Raw genomic sequence first — 23,179 nt, forward strand, 5'->3', positions numbered from 1 at the left:
CTGAAAGCCCAAATAAACTACATCCACTGTCTCACTATCAACTTTTTAAAATGTATTTACGGGATGTGGGCGTCGCTGATTATGCCAGCATTTATTGCCCATCCCTAGTTGCTCTACAGAAAGTGGTGGTGAGTTGCCTTCTTAAACCACTGCAGTCCTTCAGGTGTAGGTACATCCACTGTGCTGTTAGGGCGAGTTCCAGGATTTAGTCCCAGCGACAGTGAAGGAACACAGATATATTTCCAAGTCAGGGCAGTGAGTGACTTGGAGAGGAACCTCCAGGTGGTGGGGTTCCCAGGAATCTGCTTGTGTCCTTCTAGATGGTAGTGATCGTGGGTTTGGAAGGTTCTATCGAAGGAACCTTGGTGAGTTACTGCAGTTATTGTAAATGGTACACAAGGCTGCCACTGTTTGTCGGTGGTGGAGGGTTTGAATGTTTGTGGAAGGAGAAGCAATCAAGCGGGCTTTATCCTGCATGGTGCTGAGCTTCTGGAGTGTTGTTGCAGCTGCACTCATCCAGGCAAGTGGAGAGTATCCCATTACATTTCCGACTTCTGTCTTGCAGATGGTTGACAGGCTCTGGTGTGGGGGTCAGGAGGCGGCTTACTCACTCTGTAGGATTCCTAGCCTTTGACTTGCACTGGTAGCCACAATATTAATGTGGCTAGTCCAGTTCAGTTTCTGATCATTGGTAACCCCCAGGAAGTTGATTGTAGTGATGGTAATGCCGTTGAATGTCATGGGGCGATGGTTAGATACTCTCTTGGAGGAGATGATCATTGCCTGACACTTGTGTGGCGCGAATGTAACTTATAACTTGTCAGCCCAAGCCTGGATATTGTCCAGGTCTTGCTGCATTTGGACACGGACTGCTTCATTATCTGAGTCGCAGATGGTGAACATTGTGCAGTCATCGTCAAAATCCACACTTCTGACTTTATGATGGAAGGGAGGTCATTGATGAAGCAGCTGAAGATGGTTGAGCCTGGGACATTACCCTGAGGAACTCCTGCAGTGGTGTCCTGGAGCTGAGATGATTGACTTCCAACAACCACATCCATCTTCCTTTGTGCCAGGTCTGATTTCCTCCCGATTCCCATAGACTCCAGTTTTGCTAGGGCTCTTTGATGCCATACTCGCTCAAATGCTGCCTTGATGTCAAGGTTTGTCACACTCACCTCACCTCTGGCATTCAGCACTTTTGACAATGTTTGAACCAAGGCCATGAGGTCAGGAGCTGAGTGACCCTGGCGGAACCCATACTGAGCGTCCATGGGCAGCTTATTGCCGAGTAAGTGACGCTTAATAGCACTGTTGATGACTTTTTCCATCAATTTGCTGATGATGGAGAGTAGACGGAAAGGGGGGGGGGGGGGGGGGGGGGCAATTGGCTGCATTGGATTTTTCCTGGTTCTTGAGTAGAGGACACACCTGGGCAATTTTCCACATTGCCGGGTAGATGCCAGTGTTGTAGCTGTACTGGAACAGCTTGGCTAGGGGTGTGGCAAGTTCTGGAACACAAGTCTTCAGTACTATTGCCGGAATATTATCTGGACCCATAGCCTTTGCAGTATCCAGTGCCTTCAGCAGTTTCTTGATATCACTTGGAGTGGTATTGGCTGAAGACTAACATCTGTGATGCTGGGGACTTCTGGAGGAGACCGAATTGGACCATCCACTTGGCACTTCTGGTTGAAGATTGTTGCGAATGCCTCAGCCTTGTTTTTTGCACATATGTGCTGGGCTCCTATCAACTCTACTAGTTACATCCTTGAAGAATTCCAGTAGATTTGTCAAGCATGATTTCCCTTTCCTAAATCCAGGCTGACTCTGTCTGATCCTGCTACTGTTTTCCAAATGCTCTGCTATTAAATCTTTTATAATGGACTCTAGCATTTTCCCCCATTACAAACATCAGGCTGACTGGTCTATAATTGACTACTTTCTCTCTACCTCCTTTTTTAAATAATGGGGTTATATTAGCTACCGTCCAATCTGCACGATCTGTTCAGAGTCTATAGAATCTTGGGAGATGACCATCAATGCATCCACTATTTCTGGGGCTACTTCCTTCAGTACTTTGGAAGGTAGATTATCCCTACTAATACTGATTTCCTTCAGTTCCACCCTCTCGTTAAATCCTGTGTTCCCAAACATTTCTGGTACATTATTTGTATCCTCCTTTGTGAAGACAGAATCAAAGTATGTATTTCGTTGGTCAGCCATTTCTTTCGTCCCCATCATAAATTCCCGTTTCTGACTGTAAGGGATTTGTCTTCGCCAATCTTTTTAATCCCTTTACATACCTAAAGATGCTTTTACAGTCAGTTTTCATGTTCCCACAAGCTTACTCTCGTACTCTATTTTCCCCTTCTTAATCAATCCCGTTGCCTTCCTTTGCTGAATTAACAGCTTCTAATACTCAGGTCTGCTGTTTTTTCTGGCCAATTTGTATGCCTCCTCCTTGGATTTAACACTAGGCTCTAATTTCTCTTGTAAGTCACGATTTGGTCATGTTTCCAGATTTTATTTGTGCCTGACAGGAATGAACAATTGTTGGCAGTTCACCCATGCGCTCTTTGAATGTTTGTCACTGCCGATCGACATCACACTATGGTTTGGAGGTCCAAATACAACCCCACTCATGTTTTTTGCCCCTTGGTGTTTCTCAGCTTTACCCGTACTGTTTTCACATCATCAAAGCCAACATCCTTCCTCACTATCAGCCATGTATTCATCTGATATATCCTGCTATTTCTGCTCTGACTAAGTGACCTGACTAAGAATTCCAAGTGACCGGATAGAAATTGAATCAGAAATTGAATCAGCAATTCTAAATTCTTTGATTTTGATAGTGACTATTGGGCAGCATGGTAGCACAGTTTTCCGTGGATTTCCTCGGGGTGCTCTGGTTTCCTCCCACAAGTCCCAAAGGACGTGCCGTTAGGTAATTTGGACATTCTGAATCCTCCCTCTGTACTCGAACAGACGCCCAGAATGTGGCGACTAGGGGCTTTTCACAATAACTTCATTGCAGTGTTAATGTAAGCCTACTTGAGACAATAAAGATTATCATTACTGATTTTGAGTGCCTATTATTGGTATAATTAGAGCATCACAAAGCAGGTAATACATTTAATTCATGAAGCTTTCAGACAAAACCATCTTTGGTTGACTTTTGTATGTGGTGCCAAAACCCTCTGCCTATATGGAAAGGATGGGCAGCTCGCCACATACAGGTTCATATCTGCACACACCTTACATGGCGGGTGTGGGTGAATAATAGCACCTCCTTCTGTCCGTTGTAAGGATCTTTTCACGTGCTCCAGTTTAATCCCCAAATGTGACTCGAAGTATCTACGTAGTGCCATGCACGTGTGCTTGGCAGTCTGGCGGCTGGCAAAGATCTCATCGTCACTGAGCAGAGCACCCTGATCTTCCAGGTTTAAGATCTCCAGTGTGCTGATCTACAGAAGGCACACAAACAAAATTAAATTCAGGCCACATGGTCAAATTGGGGCTTTGGAGCACAGATGGAACAAAGGTCTACATAGCCTCTTAAGCCTGTTCAGCTATTCAATTTCATTACAGTTGATCTGGAATTCAATCCCATTTACCCACCTGAACTTAACTCTTAATACTCTTACCCAACAAAAACATTTATCAGTCTTGAATTCCCTATTTTATGTAGAATCCAGCCCTTTGGGGGAAGTGTTCCAAACTTCTGCTCCCCTTTATGAGAAACAGCAGAGCATCGAATTTTAAGATGATGTCCTCTTGACCTCCCCTAGCAGAGAAAATAATGTTGCTGTATTTACCCTAACAAATTTATTTTAACATTTTCAACACCACAATCGGCTCACCATAAGATAGCTTACCAGCTGACACAAATAATTTGGATATGGGTACAGGTTTAAGGGTGTACTGTATATTCAAAACACCCATTTTTATAAACTCACTGAGTTATTTAAGGTTTATCTCTGGTCGAATGATAATTTTTCCTGCTGGCTCGAATGATGAATATGGGAATTTCAGATATATGTTGTATTATATATATTGGGTGCAGGATTAAAAGGCTGGGTGATAACTGCTTTAATTTTTTTAAAAATCCTTGTTTACAAGACGAGCAGACACTTTGAGGTGCAATTAAAGCATGGTAAAAATGAAATCAGCATTCATCTCAACCATGGATATTGTTTACTTGAAGTTGGGCTGATATGGAATTTTGATAATATAAAGGAAGGTTCCCTGGGGAGTGGATAATTAGGGACAGTGTGTTTAGCCTTAGTAAGCTGATGCAATTAACAGGAGGAGCCAGGGGCTGAAACATTCAGATGTGTTGGAGTTCAGTTTTGATCTGTCTGTGAATAACTATTTCTCTAAAAACAGTTTAGTTGAAAAGGTTTTGCCTGTGAACAGAACAGCAGTTTCTGAAAAGGCTGGCAGGATAAACAGTAAGAATCTGCAAGCATGCTCCTGAAGATTCTCTCCTTCTCAAAGTGGCTTATTCAAGACATCTCCATACAGCAAGTATTCCTGGGTTGGCTAACTGTATTTAAAAGTGGGTTTTGACCGGAGATGGGTTTTGCTTGAGTGGAGATAAAAGATAGCAGTTAAGGTTTCGTTATTAAGCTGTTTAACTGGTAATTGTGGTTAAAAACTTTAGCGTGGCCAATCCACCTACCCTGTACATCTTTGGGCTGTGAGGGTGAGACCCACCCAGACACGGGGAGAAAGTGCAAACTCCACACAGACAGTAACCCGGAGCCGGGATCGAGCCTGGGACCTCGGCGCCGTGAGGCAGCAGTTTAACTGATATGTGTAAGCTATTTTCTTCATTATGTTAGTAGGTTTCAATACATCATATCCCTATTTGTGCATGAAATCGCTCTGGGAGTGAACTATACTTTCCCCTTAGTCTTACAAATTAATAAAATATTGGGGTTTTGGTCTGTTACCCTAGCAACTGTTGGGGTCTGGTCCGAGATTGTAATACTAGTGAGGTCCTTATGTTTCCCTCCCTGCCAGCCCCTCTATTACATTTCAAGATCAGCAATCCGAGACAGCAATTTATTGCCTTGGCTTACTTGTCCCTGATGAAGGAGCCCCGAAAGCTAGTGATTCCAAATAAACCTGTTGGGACTTTTAATCTGGTGTTGTAAGACTTCTTACTGTGCACATTTATGTGGATAACGGTGTGCAATTTTCCTTGGCGCATTTCTCTCAGCTTCACAGACACGAGAAAATAATTACAGTACCAGCCCAGTCAGGTTACGACATGAACTAAAAACTGGCAAAAAAAACCAAGCCAACCATACCAGGTTAACCACTCGCCGAAGACCATCTTGCTTATCAAAAAGCTCCAGGATGGAACGGAAGGCAAACGAGATAGAGAAGAACATGGTGGCGTGACAGCGGCCTGACTCATGGGAGCACTCCAGTAGCCACAGGGTGTAGCTGACCACATCGGACAGTACATACTGCGGCAGCAAGCAAACCTGGAGAGAAAAGAACAAGAATATACAGGCTTTACAGGCAATAAATCAGAGAAGGAAAGAAAGGCCTGGCACTCTTCACAACCCCAGAATACCCCAAGTGTTTTGCAGCCTATGTAGTACCCCCGAATTGTATTCAATCTTGCAACGTAGGAAATATGGCATCTAATCTGCATACAAACAGCAATATCACAGTAACTTGATTACCTATGTTTAGCTGTTGACTGAGAGATAAACGTTGGCTAGAATTCCGGGAAGAACGCCATTGCTTTTCTTTGAATAGTGCCATGAGACCATTCTCATCCGCTTGAGGGGGTAGACAGGGCCTTAGTTTAATGAGACCTCAGACAGTGTAGTACTCCCTCAGAATAGCACTGAAATGTAAGCCTAGATTTTATGATCAAGTACTCGGAGGGGGATCGGTGTCCACAATCTTGTGATTCAGATGCAAATGTGGTACCAACTGAGTCACAACAAGACAACAGTTTGCATTTATGGAGCATCTTCAACAGAGAACATCCCAAGGTACTTCACAAAGTACTATCAGTCAAAATCCGAGACAGCCCCATTCAGGGGAACATTAGGGAGGTAGGATTTGGGGAGCTCCCAAGGGCGGCACGTTGGTGCAGTGTTTAGCACTGCTGCCCATGGCACGGAGGACCAGGTACCATCACGGCCCTGGTCACTGTCTGTGTGGAGTTTGCACATTCTCCCAGTGTCTCTGTGGGTTTTACCAACACAATCCAAAGATGTGCATGGTAGGTGGATTGGCCACGCTAAATTGTCCCTTAATTGGGAAAAAATTTGGGTACCCTAAATTTAAAGGATTTGGAGAGGTCCTAAAGGATGATCATAGAATTTACAGTGCAGAAGGAGGCCACTTGGTCCATCGAGTCCGCATTGGCCCCGGAAAGAGCACCCTGCACAAGCTCACCCCTCCACCCCATACCCGCAACCCCACCCAACCTCCCTGGACACCAAGGACAATTTATCATGGCCAATCCACCTAACCTGCACATCTTTGGACTGTGGGAGGAAACTGGAGCACCCGGACCACGCACACACGGGGGTACATGCAGACTCAGCACAGACAGTGACCCAAGCCGGCAAAGGAGCTGTTGGGGTAATGGAACACGTGGTGGGGGGGCGACCCATGGCCATACGTGTACCAGGTGCACTCACAGATTGATTTATTTGTCTTAGATAAAGCCCTGGTGGCTGGATCGGAGTATTCGGCGATTGTGGTGCTGGACCATGCACCGCATTGGGTGGACTTGCGGGTGGCGAAGAGGGATGTCCGGCAGCCGCAGTGGAGGTTGGATGTGGGGCTAGTGGTGGATAAGGTGGCTTGCGAAAGGATGAGGGTGACATCTGGAGCTACATGGAGAAGAATAAGATGGGAGAGGTTTTCACCTCTACGCTGTGGGAGGCGCTCAAGGTGGTGATAAGGGGGAAGCTTATCTCAATTCGAGCGCATAGGGAGAGGGTGGAGCAGGCTGAGAGGTTGTGGTTGATGAGGTCATTCTGAGGGTGGACAGAATAATAATAATCTTTATTAGTGTCACAAATAGGCTTACATTAACACTGGAATGAAATTACTGTGAATATCCCCCAGTCGTCACACTCCGGCGCCTGTTCGGGTACACAGGAGGGAGAATTCAGAAGTCCAATTCACCTAACAAGCATGTCTTTCGGGACTTGTCGGTGGAAACCGGAGCACCTAAAAGAAACCCACGCAGACACGAGGAGAACATGCAGACTCTGCACAGACAGTGACCCAAGCCGGGAATCGAACCCAGATCCCTGGCGCTGTGAAGCAATAGTGTTAACCACTGTACGAGGAGGTACTCGACAGCGCCTGAGGCGGTGTTACAGAGGCAGTGGCTTCAGATGGATTTTGGACTGTGGTCCATGGGAAAGGCGGTGGGGCAATTGCGTAAAGCCAGAGTGGCGGTGTACGAGTACGGGGAGAAAGCCAGCAGGATGCTTGTGCACCAGTTGAGGAAGAAGGTGGTGACGAGGAAGATTGTTAGGATGAGAGATGATGGGGGTACGGTGGTATCGGAGCATGAAGGCGCAAACAAGGTTTTTGAGGCTTTTTACTGTAAATTGTATAGCTAAGAGCCTCGAGTGGGGGATGAAAGAATGAGGCGGCTTTTGGATGGGCTGGAGTTTTCGAGGGTGGAGGAGGCAAAGGTGCAGTGGCCCTGATTGGGTTGAGGGAGGTGATGGACTGTGGGGGGTTCGATGTAGACGGGGAAGGCCCCGGATTTGGATGGGTTCCCATTCGAGTTCAATGATAAGTTTGGGTCGGAGCTGGGGCCCTTGCTAGTTGAGAAGTATGAGTCGATGAAGAGGGGAAAGCTTCCCTCCCCGGCTGTCTCAGGATTCAAAATTGCTTATCTTAAAGAAAGACAAGGACCCGGAGCAGTGTGGATTGTACTGCCCGATCTCGCTGTTGAATGTAGATGCAAAGTTTTTGGTGAAGATGCTGGCAACGCGGAGAGAGGACTGTGTGGCGAGGGTGATAGGCGAGGACGAGACAGGATTTGTGAAGGGGCAGCTGTCAGCGAATCTATGGAGGCTGCTCAATGTAATTATTTTTATTTTTTCCTTTATAAATTTAAAGCACCCAATTTTTTTTTTCTTGGGTTGTGGGTGTGAGACCCAAGTAGACATGGGGGAGAATGTGCAAACTCCACACAGAAGAGAGAGAGGTGTCCAGGATGAGTTGGTTCTTTTCGGGTGGATTGATAGGTGTGGGTGATGTGTGTGGGTGACGTGTGTGTGACGGCATGGGGAATCATGTGCCTAGTTTTGGGCGTGTCTGTGGTTGAGGGAACTGGATTTGCGGACGTAATGTCAAAGCTTTTGTGGGTAGAGGTGGTCCTGAGGTGGCGATATTTGGAGTGCAGATGGGGATAGGGGGGCCGATATGTTGCCCGTTGTCTCCTTGATAGTCCGGAGACGGATTGTGCTGGCGGGTCCGGAGCCACTGAGGGCAGGCGTATGAGGTGAGCGATTTGGCAGAGTTTTTGCATTTTGACAAGATCAAGTTCACCATTTGAGGTGCGGAGGAGGGGTTCACCTCGAGGTGGATGCTGTTCATCGACTTCTTTGGGAAGTATTGAGCCATCAGTGGGTGGGAGCAAAAGGAGGGTGGGTGCCGGGGTGGCAGCAGGGTGAGTATGGAGGGTATGGTTGTTTCCTGTTGCTGCAGAATGGCTTTTGTGTTTCTTTGTTATGTATACATTTGAAAACACCTTCAATAATATACTTTTTAAAAGTGAAGCAGCCGAGGAGGATTCACTGTTAGCCCACTGCAACTGAATCAGGAGAAGAAACAGCATCAAATAATTCTTAAATCCTCTACATCATATTACAGCAATGTGAATGAAACTCATCCTTCAATAGCACAGGATGCTAACCCAAGCAGATTGGAATCCTTCCCAGCTCCATACTGGACTCACCCGTTCCATTGCATCCTGGTTGTAAGCCAAATAGTACAAGCACAGGGATACACCAGTGGCAGCCATGGAGGGCCGGGGGATCTCCAGCAGCTTCTGAACTCCTTCGTGGGCCACAAACTCTGCAGCAAATTTTTTGTGCAACAACAGAGAGGCCAAGTACTGCAGAGGAGGAAAGACAGCTGTTAGACAAACTGGAAACAGTGGGGTCAATGGCTAGCTTATTTCACAAGTGTTGTGGCAGTGATTGGGTGACAAAGCCCCCTCCAGGAAGTCAATGCGCACAACCTATGTTACACAAATAGCCAACAATGAGATGTTCAGCATCTCACAGCTTCCCTGACTGGGTTCTACTTTGAGCAGAGACAATAACAATTAGTGACAAATTAGTTCAATAGTCACCCTCTACAACATCTCATCCCATCTTTCCGATTCCGCTCCTGCTCTACCGTGTTTTCCTCACCTGAAGACACTGACTCATGCTATCAGGAATATTGCTCAAGTGACCATGTAATAATTGCAAACATTGCAGCAGAGTTTAATGCTGCCCTCATCCAGCGCATGCTCAAGCACACATTCCAACAGGGGTCACAAGAGAGCAATCAAAAGTGATTGGATTTCCTCCTCCAATTCTTAGTCTGAGGCACTGAGGTTAACTGAAGTTTCCCGACCACCAACCTGGCTGCAATCGGTTAATTCAGCATAAGAGCATCGGAGAGGGCTCTCTCGGTGCACAGGTACAGCAGGTTAAGAGAAACAAATGAAGCCGAGGTAGAAGATCAGCCACAATCCCACCTAGCCAGTTCGGAGGTAACTAATCACAGTAGCGGCAAGTTAAGTGAGTATAAGCACCTCTGGGCCAGGAATTGGGAAACTGGCCAGAGTTCACACTTTTAATTTGCTTTGCCTTGTGGAATGGGTATGTCCAAGGACAGGATCAGGCTGATCTGCAATTAGCAAGTCGAATCAACAGACAGCCATGCAACCCCGTTGATGCACCAAACGCCTGCTCATTCCTGAAGTTTCTCCGATCCTTTCTGAAGATGTTAACTCAAGCTGGGATGCAGTTCCGTAATGCTGCCTTCTATTTACTCACTCAATCGGGAATGCTTCTTGTGCAATCAGATACACAAACCACTAGAAATAGCGATGACTGTTAATAAGGCCAGAATAAAAACATTTGTAAAGAAATAGAATTGAAAAATTGAGATTAAACTTGCATTAAACCTTGTTAAAGCTAAAGAGTGCCGTTCGGAGTTCTTGATTCGACATTATGAAAATGATAGCGGCAATGGGAAATGTACAACAATAATTTACGAGGAGGATGCAGAAAGATTATAACCATCAATAAAACTTTGACAAGTCAGGCGGCTGCTCATTTACCCCGTGTCTGCAAAGGTCTCACCCCCACAACCCAAAAACGTGCAGGGTAGGCGTATTGGCCATGCTAAATTGCCCCTTAATTGGAAAAAAAAGAATTGGGTACTCTAAATTTATTTTAAAAAACAAGTCATCAGCTTTTGAGAAAAAAGACCGAGTGACCTAATAGAGGTTTCTGAGATTATGAAAAGGCTTGATATAGTCGAGGAATATATTTTTATTTTGTGGCGGGGGAGAGAATGGACCACAACTAGAGGCCATAAATAGAAGGTAGTTACTAATAAACACAATAGGGAATCCGGGGCAACTGTAATACCGAGAGCAATTAGAATGCGGAAGTCGCTACTAGTAGCAGAGCTGAACAGCTTAATGCATCTAAGGGACCTTGGGATGTACTCAAAGGGAGAAATGAATAGAAGAATATGCCAATAGGTTGACGGGAAGAGGTCATTTGCAGCAAAAACAGTACATATACCGATTGGAATGAATAGTCCCTTTTTGTGCCACTCACTATGTAATCCTGGTACCCTGGACAGCAAGAGTCAACGGGCTGATTTACCATGGGGGTACCTTATTGGAGGTTAATTCTGCATTCGCTGATACTTATACAGGTGCATTTTCTGGAAGGGATTACAGCCCAACATCAAGAACATAAAGCATAGGGCAGCACAGTGATTAGCATTGCTGCATTACTGCTCTGAGGTCCCAGGTCCAATCCCGGCTCTGGGTCACTGTCCGTGAGGAGTTTGCACATTCTCCCCGTGCTTGCGTGGGTTTCGCCCCCACTACCCAAAGATGTGCAGGGTAGATAGATTGATCACACTAAATTGCCCCTTAATTGGAAAAAATGAATTGGGTACTCTAAATTAATTTTTAAAAAGAACATAAAGCATGCTGTATTTTTCTCCTCCTAACCTATGAGTACAGTAGCTGAAGACAGTACCTCTACCAACCAACCACGGATATTGAGCTTGGCTTCTGTGACTCAGTTCTCCACCAGGCAATTCACTTATTAATCAAGCCCTTGGAAAGCTGCAGGAGATTTATCTCTCTGGTCAACATGCGCAGGAGGGCAGAGTGAATGGAATGTTCCATCAGCCAGTGCTTGGTCAATGCTCTCATACCTTAAGTGCTTCGAAGGTGAGCTGGACATCATTGGTCTGTTTTAGGTCAATATAGTGCATCAGCAGTTCCCGAGCACCAAGCTGCATGAACACAGCCAACAACTGGGACAAATCAGAAACAATGAGTTATTAGAAGGCCAGTCTGCAATGGCAGCAAATGTCATCAATTGAATTTCACACTAGCAGACAGTCAGAAGACTCAATCGGCCTCCACACAATTCAGGTATGACCGGCACAGATTCTCTGCAAGGTCTAAAGCAATAAACCTACAGTCCAGGGTCCAGCTAACTTTTATCCCGAATCCTGGGTCGCACAGAGGACAAACTTTGGATCAAATAACCATGTTCAACTTGGCGATGTGCCAGTGACGTCGATTGGTAGGAATTTTAGAACTGCACCATCTGCCAAATTCTTTATTCTCACGTCTCAAACCGTTTTCTTTCAAAAGAACACCAACCTAGTTCCTGAAAGGGCAACACTAATTGTACGTCCAGGCACTGGCCACCCCCAAGACCTCTCTTCAGAGCCAAATTATTTTCCCTGTGATCCCAGGCAGTGAATATTCAGGTCCACTCTGGCAACTATACTATTAAACTTGGCTAAGATCAGCTAAAGCAGAGAACTTTGGGCTTTTTGGTTCAGTTTTATTCAACTGCCTATTGGGAGACCACCACCACCTGTATTTTGCTCACACTGCCAGGCACTGCTAATGATCAGAATGGATAAACTAAAGAGCTTAAACTCACTCAATTCAGTTATTAAGTAGAAAATAAGATTCGACTTCCAGTGGTGGCCATGGAGTGAGCAGTCGCACATTTGGTAGCTCCAATTCAAGGTGGATTTTTTCGGTCCTTTCCCCGTTCAAAGGGTGGAAGCTTGGATGGAAAGAGGCGTAGGAATGCCCGGAGAAAGTGTGGTGACTCCGGTGGATGGATCCACAGACTCGGAGTGGGCCGTGAAGCAGGAGAATTTTCGTGCAGCACAGGTCAAGATGACGGAGGGTGAAAGGCCTGTCCTCCCCACCCATTGGTCAGTGGAGCAACTGGTGGACTTCTTAAATGAGAAGTTCAGCCAGAGAAGGGAAGCCCTGGAGGACCTAGCCAAGGTGGTGAAGCCGCTCAAAGCAGGGATTGATCATGTGGAGCAGAGACTAGAATCCCAGGGCCGGGTGATTCTGAAAGTGGAGGTGATGGGGAGCACAAGGTGCAGCTCGCTCCATTGGTGGCTGAGATGGGGGGTGATGCAGGAGACCCAGAAGAGGCTGAAGGAGAAGGTGGAGGATCTGGAGAACCTCCCCAGGAGACAAAACCTGCGGGTGGGGCTGCCCGAAGGCATTGAAGCGGAAGCCGGCACGTATGTGCCCAAGATGTTCGAAAAGCTGATGGGGAAGGGGGCCTTTGACCTGCCTCTGGGGGTCGACTGAGCACACAGGTTGCTGACTTGGAAGCCGCAGGCGGGTAAGCCGCCGAGGGCGATAGTGGTGCGATTGCACCGCTTCTTGGACAAAGAGAAAATTCTTCGGTGGACGAGGAAGTGCACCTGGGAGGGGGACGAGCTGCAGGTGTACCAGGACCTGGGCGCAGAGGAGGGCCGGGTTCAACTGGGTCAAGGTGGCCCTCTTCAAGAAGGGGGTGAAGTTTGGAGTGCTGTACCCGACCCACCTCTGGGTGACTTTCCAGAATCAAGAATACTATTTTGGTACACAAGAGGAGGCAATGGGATTTTTGAGAGATAATGGACTGGCAGGAGGAGGCCATTGGAGACGGTATGAGGTGGCGTTTCCTTCTGGTGATTGTTGGAGAGTTCATTTCTCTGTTGGGCTTGGTGGCAGGGTGCTTGGGGAGTATTACGGGTGAGTCCACCTTTTTTTGTTCCTTTGCTTTCTGAGGGAGTGCAAATGGAGGGGGAGGGGGAACGTTGGAGATTGAGAGGCCTTGGGCGGGGGCTGCCATGTCAGCTGGGCAGGCTAGTTAATGGAGTGCAGTGGGGGTGGTGAGGTGGTTGGTGCAGGAGAGGGGGATGGAATGGTTGTTTGGTTTGGGGGAGGGGGGTGCTGACAAAGGTGTGGTCGTGGTGGTGCAGTTGGAAAAGGAGAGATGACAGTGGACATCCAAGGGTTGGCCTGGAGGGTCGCGTGACACGGGGCAGGCCCAAAAAGGGATATGGCTGATCGGTAGGGGAGGGAGGGGTGGAGAGCTCCCCAACCAAGCTGGTCACATGGAACGTGAGGGGGCTGAATGGGCCGGTCATATGGTCACGTGTTCGCGCACCTGAAGGGTCTGAATGCAGACGTGGCTTTTCTACAAGAGACGCATTTAACGACAAGAAGATCAGACAAGGCTGAGGAAAGGATGGGTAGGGCAGGTGTTCTATTCGGGACTGGACATGAAGACAAGGGGGGGGTGGCAGTGCAGGTAAAATATTAGAGGTGGAGAACATAGCGGGGCGGGGGGGGGGGGGGGGGGGGGGGGGGCGGTGATGCTGAGTGGGGAGCTGGAGGGGATGGCAGTGGTGCTGGTAAACGTTCATGTCCCAAACCGGGACAATGTGGAGTTCATGAGGAGCTCCCTGCTACACCGTCGCAGGCGCTCACCTCCTTGATACTGAAGAAAGATAAGGTTCTGGAGCAATGTGGTTTGTACGGTTCAATATCGTTGTGAATGTGGCACCAAGTTGTTGGCGAAGGTGTTGGTTTTGCGAATTGAGGGCTGTGTCCCGGGTGAGATAGGTAAGTACCAAATGTGATTATGATGTCCCCGGAGGGGCAGGAAGTGGAAGTGGCGATACATGCGGAGAAGGCTTTCGACCGGGTGGAGTGGGAATATATGTGGGAGTCGTTGGGAAGATTCGAGTTTGGGCAGGGGTTTGTGAACTGGGTTGCAAGTGTGCGGACGAACAGGGCGGGCTTTGTCCCATGATGCAACCAGTTTGGGATATTTCTAGTTGCACCATGGGACAAAGCCCACGCTCCACTTTGCGTTTTGCCTTGGCTATGGAGCTTAAAGGGATTGTGCAGGTGGCTCGGTTGGTGGAACAGATGAAGGGAGGATTTTAAGAGGTGGGATGTGCTGCCATTGTCGTTGGCAGGACAGGTGCAGACAGTAAAGATGACAGTGCTGCCAAGGTTCCAGTTTATATTTCAGAACTTCCCGATCTTCGTCCCAAAGTCATTCTTTAAAAAGGTCATTAAGTTGATCTCGGGGTTTGTGTGGACGCGGGCCAAGAAGGTTTTATTGAAGCGAGAGTGAGGAGGGGAGGGTTGGCATTGCCGAATATAATGAATTACTACTGGGCGGCTAACATCGCTATGGTCAGGAAATGCTAGTGGGTGAGGGGTCGGTATGGGCGGCTTCTTGCAGGGGAACGAGTGAGCGACATTGTTGACAGCACCTCTGCTGCTCTCGCTGACCATGTACTCCGTGAGCCCAGTGGTGGTGTCGGCCCTGAGAGTACGGGGGCTGTAGAGGCAGCATTCGAGTCTGGAGGGTGCCTCGGTATGGGCACCGATTTGTGATAACGATGGGTGGCACGGTAGCACAATGATTTGCACCGTTGCTTCACAGCTCCAGGGTCCCAGGTTCGATTCCCAGCTTGGGTCACTGTCTGTGCGGAGTCTCCATGTTCTCCCCGCGTCTGCGTGGGTTTCTTCCGGGTGCTCCGGTTTCCTCCCACAGTCCAAAGATGTGCAGGTTAGGTGGATTGGCTGTGCTAAATTGCCCCTCAATGTCTAAAAGGTTAGGTGGGATTACGGGGATAGGGTGGAGGTGCGGGGTTAAGTAGGGTGCTCTTTCTAAGGGCCGGTGCAGACTCGATGGCCCGAATGGCCTCCTTCTGCACTGTGCATTCTAAGATTCTATGATAACCATAGGTTTGCACCGGGGGTGCTGGATGTGAGGTTTCAGGGGTGGCGGCAGGCGGGGATAGTGCGGTTTGGGGATCTGTTCGTAGAGGGCAGCTTTGCAAAATTAGAAGACCTGGAGGAGGAATATGAGCTGCCCAGAGGGAATGGTTCTTTGAGGGAGTAGAAGACAGGTGTGGGCGGTGCGCGGGAAGGCCTGCGAATCATGCCCACATGTTTTGGCCGTGTCCAGAACTGAAGGGGTTCTGGCAGGGGTTAGCGGACGTAATGTCCGAGGTATTGGCAGGGAAGGTGGCCCCAAGTCCAGAAGTAGCGATATTTGGGGTGTCGGAAGACATGGGAGCCCAGGGGGCGAGAGGCCGATGTCTTGGCCTTTCCCTCCCTGATAACCTGGAGATGGATTTTGCTTGGGTGGAGGGACTTGGGGCCGCTCATTTCACTTCTTTAAGGAGGATTGAGCTGTCAGCAGAGGGAACAGAAGGGCAGGGCAGGGGGGGGGGGGGTAGGTGCTGGCTATTTATTATGTTGTGCAATTTTTCTTCTGCTCTTATTTGTTTTCTTTCTTTATATAAATGCTTGAATAAAATATTTTAAAATTAAGAAAATAAGGCTTATTTGCAATACAATATTTCCATTTCTGTCTATGTTGAAAACAGTGAATACTACCAGAAGAGCAGGTTTCATGGTACTGCACTAATTGTCTATAATCTTTATTTATTCCAGACAGTACATCCGTGCATGTATTGTAGATGTAAAGTATTATGAGAGGTGTGAAGGTGGTAATTGGGAAGATGCAGGCTGGAAAGGTAGGGGGCCGGATGGGTTCCCAGTCAAATTTTATAAAAGATTTAAGGATAAGCTGGTTCCATTGTTGGTGGAAATTTCGAGGACGCGATGGACAAGGGGGGGGGGGGGGGGTCTTGCCGAAAGCGTAGGGGCAGGCCTCAATCTCGTTGCTGCTTAGGAAGGACATGAATCCGTGGAGTATGGGTCGTACAGGTCCATACCTCAAAATTATTTGTTAAAAATAAAGATCTGTCTTGATTAAACAATAATACTTGTACCTAAAAAAAAAAAATGCAAGCAAAGAACTTGCATTTATAGATCACCTTTCACAAAAAGTGGCTTCAAAGCACTTCAAAGCTGATTAACTGTAGTCACTTCAATAATGTCAGGAAACTGCCCCAAACTGACAAACTAAATGGGATGACTTCAGTGAGAAATAAGTTTCACACTGGGATAGCAGGGGGTTCTGATCTAAACAATCTATACTTGGCCTGGAAACATTTGCTGCCAAACCAGATGTATCATCAACAACCCTCACATAAAAAGTCATTAATGAAACAAATTCTGGTCTGGTGGCATAACAGTTGTTACTGGGCTAATAATCCAGAACAATTTCAAATTTCAACATCCAGGTTGGAGAATATGAGAATCAGATTTTTAAAAATATATCTTGCTTTTTAAAAACATTAGTAAAAGTGATCATGAAGCTGTTGGATTGTTGTAAAAACCGATCGGAATCATTAATGTCCTTTCGGAGAGGAAACACCTGTTGTTCTAACAAGCAAACATGGTTGACTTCTAAGTGCCCTTTGAAAGGAGCCCCTCAACTGCATCAAACTTCTCAAGGACAATTAGGCATGGATAATAAATAACTCAACGTTTGCCATGCCCAAATCCCAAGAACAAATTTTTAAAAATCAGCCTCATTACTCACCTCCTGATATTCCCCCAAGGGTGTCAAATACTGTAGAATTAACCTTTGTTCAATGGCAGAGGTCAAAGGGAAAAGGTTATAATTATTGCCAATCACCCAAGATGACATTTCTGACCAGCTGTTTGACTGCTCGTTGCATATTCGCTCAGGGTCCAAGTTGCTAAAGTTGAGTCTTTGTTTAGTTGCTTTCCTTACATTCTCCCTCTCAGACCGTTGCCCATTCTTCCCCTTCACTCCATCCTCACTTTCTGTGTTCTTGACAGTGGAGTTGACCCTGCTGCTGGTTTTGTGTGAGGAATTAATCTGGAAAGCCACATCGTCAGTGCAGTTCTCACCATCCTCAGCTTTCGATGTGTCGCCATAGTCCATGTCCACCGCCTCCTCGTCCATCGGAAGTAGCGGTATGAAGTGTGGTCTCCGCGGGCTCTGCCACTTCGTCTTCTGGTTGTTTTCCAAGTCTTGTATTTGCAAATCTCGCAAGCGCTGCAGCATTACTGGCACCTTCAAGTAAATCAGAAACAGATAATTAATGCTGCCCATAAATAAGAGAACGAAGGCACTCAGTTTAATTTCGAAACACACAATTAATCGGTTTCATTTCATAACCAATTTCAACACTGTGGTCAATACTGATTTTGAATCAAAAGAACTTGCCTTTGTATTGAGGATTTGAATTCTCCAGCAACCATAGGGGTTACCTAGGGAAAGGTGTTTCACTTAATTCTCCAATCTCAGCCCCTGCAATGTTCTAAAGAAGCTTAATGCAAACTTGAAGACCAGCACCCCTCCTTTTCTACTAACATTTTACACCCTACTGGCCTCAATGTTGACTCTAATGGCCTTCAGTCTTAACCACCGTTCTCACTTTCTATCGGACAGCTGCTGGTAATGGATATAGCTGCACTGGAGCCAATGGGAATGAAGGGTGTGTTCTGGGGCCTGGGAATGAGGATTGCCTATTGGTGTACCACCGGTGGAGTGGTCCACATCCCTGGGATTTACCTGCCACTCTTGCGTCACATTCCAGGTCCATGGCACCTTTTTCTTCTTTGCCATGTTTTTCCCACTTCTCTTCCCTTTCTACTACACTACTGTTTACAACACTTCCTTACTGGTCTCATTATCACTCTCCTTCACCATTGATCATCATTTGTCATTTAATTACTCCTGACCTTCTCCCGATGGACATTCCTCTTCGTGCTTGTTTAAAAGCTGTTCATTTTTAGTGTCTTCCAATTTTGACAGAAGGCCATTGGCCTGAAACAATAACTCCGTTTTTCGCTCTCCACTGATACTACTTTTCCCCTTAAAAGTACCCAATTCTTTTTTTCCCAATTAAGGGGTAATTTAGTGGCCAATCCACCTACCCTGCACATGTTTGGGTTATGTGTGTGTTGGGGGGGGGGGGGCGAGATCCATGCAGATGTGGGATATGTTGCTTTTATTTCACTGAAAAGCCCCTCCAGTAAGCAGTGAAAGAAATCTGGCCTGAACTACAGTGGGGCCTGCTATTCTAACACTCTGCTACATTGCTGCAATTAGGTTTTAAATTATGAATAGGGAAAAGGAAGGAAGGTTCATTGCAAGGGTGAGTGTGGCTAAAGACAAAAAAAGTCTGGAATTTTTTTGTGAGACATGAAATCATGTAATTATAGCACTTATATTTACAGAGAAATGCAAATAAGTGTAGGTCACTTGTGTCATGTGAGAGTCCCTTTAAGAAATGGATGTTTAAGCAATGTACCTTTAAGGAATGGAGATGATCATATTACTGAAGTGATGTCACAGGGGAGGAGCTGAGCTCACTTCTGCTTTTGAAGTTTCAGTTGGAAAAGTGCCTGGCTGGTTTTGCTGAGAGCAGTTTAAAAGTGCCTGGCTGTTTTGCTGTGAGCTGCTTAAAAGGAGAAAACCAGTTTGAGACAGCAGCTTGAGAAGTTCTGATTTGTTGTGAGTTGCTTGAAGGGAGAAAGCCAGTTTGAAAAAGCAGCTTGTGTGTGTCTGTGTGTTTCCAGAGAGCTGCAGGAAGGAAAGCAAGGTGCTGGAGCTGAAGTCAACCAAGCTGAAATATCTTTGCCACCCAACAGAAAATATATATTAACTGTGACTGGTGTGTTACTGTTTTGAAGGTTTGAAGCCTTTTGGATGTTTGAAGGAACATTTTGAGGGATTATTTAGTGGTGTATTATTTTCAGGGTTATCTTTGAAGTAAGAGGTGTTAAGGGATCCAATGTTTATTGAAAAGGTTAAGTTGAGTTCATAGAATAAACATTGTTTTGTGTTTAAAAACCATGTGTCCATAATTGTAATATCACACCTGGGGAACAAGCCGCGTGATCGGAAAAGCAACAAATCCATTAAAGGGAGAGGTTGGTTGAACCCCATGATACATTTTGGGGTTCTGAAAACACCTCACCCATAACACTTGAAATGGGTGAAATTATTAGACTTCAAGTGGGTAGAAACATGAGTTTTTCATTTGTTTACTATCCATTATGTCAAGTTTCTGCACCAATGCATTTACAACAGATCACCAAAGTGACCTGAGCATTTCAGCATTCAAAGCAGTTTGTACATTTAATACAAGATGAAGTCTGTAGTAACAACAGAACATGACCTTATTGGATTATGCACATGCAAAGGCAAACAAAGGAGTTCAGCAGTGCTTTACAAACTATTTCCCAAGGTGACCCATTTTAACTTACCACCAAATTTTCATGGGCAATTAGACATGGGGAGGGAATGATGGTCTTGTCAGGAGTACCCATATCCCAGGTAAGAATATATAACAAAATATAAACTGAAAATTAATGTGGTCCCTGATACCAGCAAAAATGAAACAGCAACACTGCAACATAGTAACATTCAGTATATAAAGTTTGCATATTATGAAAATCTTGCGCTTTTGGGGCAACACGTTGGCACAGTGGATTAGCCCTGCTGCCTCACAGCGCCAAGGTCCCAGGTTCAATCCCGGCTCTGGGTCACTATCCGTGTGGAGTTTGCACATTCTCCTCGTATTTGCGTGGGTTTTACCCCCACAATACAAAAATGTGCAGGCTAGGTGAATTGGCCACGCTAAATTGTCCCTTAATTGGAAAAAATTAATTGGGTACTCTAAACTTATATTTAAAAAAATGAAAATCTTGCGCTTTTAAAAATACTTGAAATTTCTTTTATTTTATGTATTCATATAGGTTTTAGCCAAAGTCACCATATCTCTCTTTGCGACAGCAAACATGGTAAACCAGCCCGTGGTCACCCATCCACATTGTAATCAGCCCATCTCTCCCAACCATACTCACACGACCTCTTCCCAACCTCCTCCATCTGACTCACTTGCTCAACAATCCTTCAAAACCCCTGCCCCTTCCCATGCTGCCTGACCACAACACTGAGCCTCTCTGGTGCCCCTTCATGGCCAGGCTATTATGACCGAAAGTTGCCAACAAATATTGCTGAAAATCCACAGCCTTTTCATCCTAGCACGTGCTGGGTTTTTTGAGATATTACTGTATTTTGTTTTGGTAATATTGCCCAAGAGAACAAAGCGGTGAATTCAGAAAACCAGTGCCAGTTCAGTACAACTAGCCAAGATTCTGGCTCCTCTGCTCCTTGCCTGCTGAACTTAACACTCCATCAGAGCAGTGGGTGAGGATCTGCAGCTGGGTCCGGGCTGGCACACGGTTGAGTAGTGGCTTCCCTGGGCCTGCTCCCAGCCTTGTTTATAGGTATGGGTTTCTCAGGCTGAGACGCTCTCCTCCCAGCTTTGGCTGTATTAAGAGGCAGTAGCAGCCGATGGGAGGCAGCGATCTGGGAAAAGAATTTGGGAAGAATTCGAAGACGGAAGTCGCAAGTTGGAATTTCGTCAAACGGCAAACGTTTCTCACCCTCTTGGTTGCAAAATTAGTTCCACTAAAACGACAGGGATGGATGCTGGAGTTTTGGAGGGCATTATTTCTCGGATAGCTGTCCAAGTCCCTTCTGAATCTTAAGCAGAAAACCATATTAATATAAATGGTCCATGCCTCCTCCATTTGATGAAGCATCGTCAACCTTTGACCCATCGAAGCTGACCCTTCTAACGCATAATATATATATCTATGTTCCTTTATGCTGTAGATACTCGAAGACCTAAAATGCACACCAGATCATCTCAATAATAATAATCGTTATTGTCACAAGTAGGCTTACATTGCAATGAAGTTACTGTGAAAAGCCCCTAGTTGCCTTATTCCAGCACCTGTTCGGTTACACAGAGGGAGAATGCAGAATGCCCAAATTACCTAACAGCACATCTTTCAGGACTAGTGGGAGGAAACTGGCGCACCCGGAGGAAACCCATGCAGACGTGGGGAGAACATGCAGAATCCGCAGTGTGGCCCAAGCCAGGAATCGAACCAGCCGCTGTGAAGCCACAGTGCTAACCACTGTGCTACCGTGCTGCCCTAATCTCATACAGGCTGAATAAATACTCTTCCTTGGGCACTGACAAATTTTTACTTTGTAATCCAATATCCGTTGGAACATATCACAGCAACTGACTCAACAGGTGACTTTTACAGAGGTTTAGGACACGAGGTTACACTTGCAACTCCACAAGAGAGAATTCTTGCTGGAATAAGGGAAACATGGGCGGTAGAAGGGTTGTTTGGGAATTTTTTTTTTTTTTTTTTTACATTGATTGTCAGAGCCATCTTATAAAAGCAAATTACTGCAGATGCTGGAATCTGAAACAGAATCAGAAAATACTGGACAATCTCAGCAGGTCTGACAGGATCTGTGGAGAAGACTTTGACAAAGTGTCATCCAGACTTGAAACGTTAGCTCCCTTCTCTCTCCACAGATGCTGCCATCTACTTCTTCTCCGGAACTTTCCTGAAAAGCAGCAGAGGCCAGAGAGTGAGCAGGTACCTGCGCGCTCACACGAGCTGAGAAATGACCTATTGAACCCCATCAGAGAAGGAAAATAAAACTAACCCCCACCCCACACTTATGGAAACAGGACCGTGCACACCGACAGTGGTAGTGGACAGCAGGAACAGTCACTTATTCTGGAAAGATCCCATCAGATTGGAAAATGATGACTGTGACTCCTCCATTCAAGGAAGGAGGCAGGTAAGCATGAAACTGCAGGCCAGTTAAGCAGAGTGAACATGTTTTTGTGGAAGGGAAATCATGTTTGACTAATTTATTGGAGTTCCTTGAGGAAGTGACAAGCAATGTGGATAAAGTGGAACCTGTCAATGTGCGGTCCAAAGATTCACACAAGGCATTTGACAAGATGCCACATCAAAGGTTACCACACAAAATAAGAGCTCATGGTGTAGCGGGTAACTATTTAAGAAAGGAATAAAACTGTTAGAAGCAGTTCAGACGGTTCATTTGATTGATACCTGGGATAGGGGCATTATCTTGTGTGGAAAGGTTGGACATGCTAGGACTGTATATCCATTGGGGTTTAAAAGATTGAGAGATGAAACACAAGATCCTTAGGAGACTTGTCAAGGTGGATGCTGAAAAGATGTTTCTTCTTCTGGGAGAAACTAGAACTGGGGAACAGTTTTAAAGTAAGGGGTCATCTAAGACAGATGAAAGATTTTTTTCTCTTTGCAGGTTGAGAGTTGTTGGAACTCTCCTCTGGAAAGTAGTGGATGCAGAGTAATTGAATATTTTAAAGGCAGAATTTTTTTATTTTTTTTTTTAAAATATATACATAGAGTACCCAATTATTTTTTTCCAAATAAGAGACAATTTAGCGTGGCCAATCCACCTAACCTGAACATCTTTGGGTTGTGGGGGTGAGACCCACGCAGACACGGGGTGAATGTGCAAACTCCACAAGGACAGTGACCCAGGGCCGGGATTCAAACCCGCGTCCTCAACGCCGTAGTCCCAGTGCTAACCACTGCGCCACATGCCGCCAAAGGCAGAAATTGATAGGATTCTTGACTAACAAGGGAGTGAAAAGTTATTGGGACAGGCAGGATGTAGAATTGAGAACACTATCATAGTCAGCCATGATATTGCTGAATGGCAGGCAGGCTCAAGGGTCCAAAAGGCCTAATCCTGTGGCAAATATGCATGTTCACATCTAACATCTCATTAACTATTTGATATTTGGGGCAGGGAAAGAG

The 23,179-nt window shown here is 46.1% G+C and overlaps 1 protein-coding gene across 5 annotated transcripts in view; it reads right to left on the minus strand.

The window, feature by feature from the left end:
- LOC140388239 (DDB1- and CUL4-associated factor 1-like) overlaps positions 1-23,179 on the minus strand; it is a 187,334-nt gene that overhangs the window by 105,719 nt on the left and 58,436 nt on the right. For all 5 annotated transcript variants that reach the window (XM_072472072.1, XM_072472073.1, XM_072472071.1 and 2 more), the window contains 5 exons: positions 17,046-17,546; positions 11,467-11,568; positions 8,966-9,124; positions 5,319-5,498; positions 3,258-3,467 (listed from right to left, as the gene is read on the minus strand). In XM_072472072.1, the coding sequence (XP_072328173.1) occupies positions 3,258-3,467; positions 5,319-5,498; positions 8,966-9,124; positions 11,467-11,568; positions 17,046-17,546 (1,152 nt within the window). The remainder of the gene's footprint in view (positions 1-3,257; positions 3,468-5,318; positions 5,499-8,965; positions 9,125-11,466; positions 11,569-17,045; positions 17,547-23,179) is intronic.

This window comes from Scyliorhinus torazame, chromosome 13, assembly GCF_047496885.1.
Source record: "Scyliorhinus torazame isolate Kashiwa2021f chromosome 13, sScyTor2.1, whole genome shotgun sequence".
NCBI classification, from domain to species: Eukaryota; Metazoa; Chordata; class Chondrichthyes; order Carcharhiniformes; family Scyliorhinidae; genus Scyliorhinus; species Scyliorhinus torazame.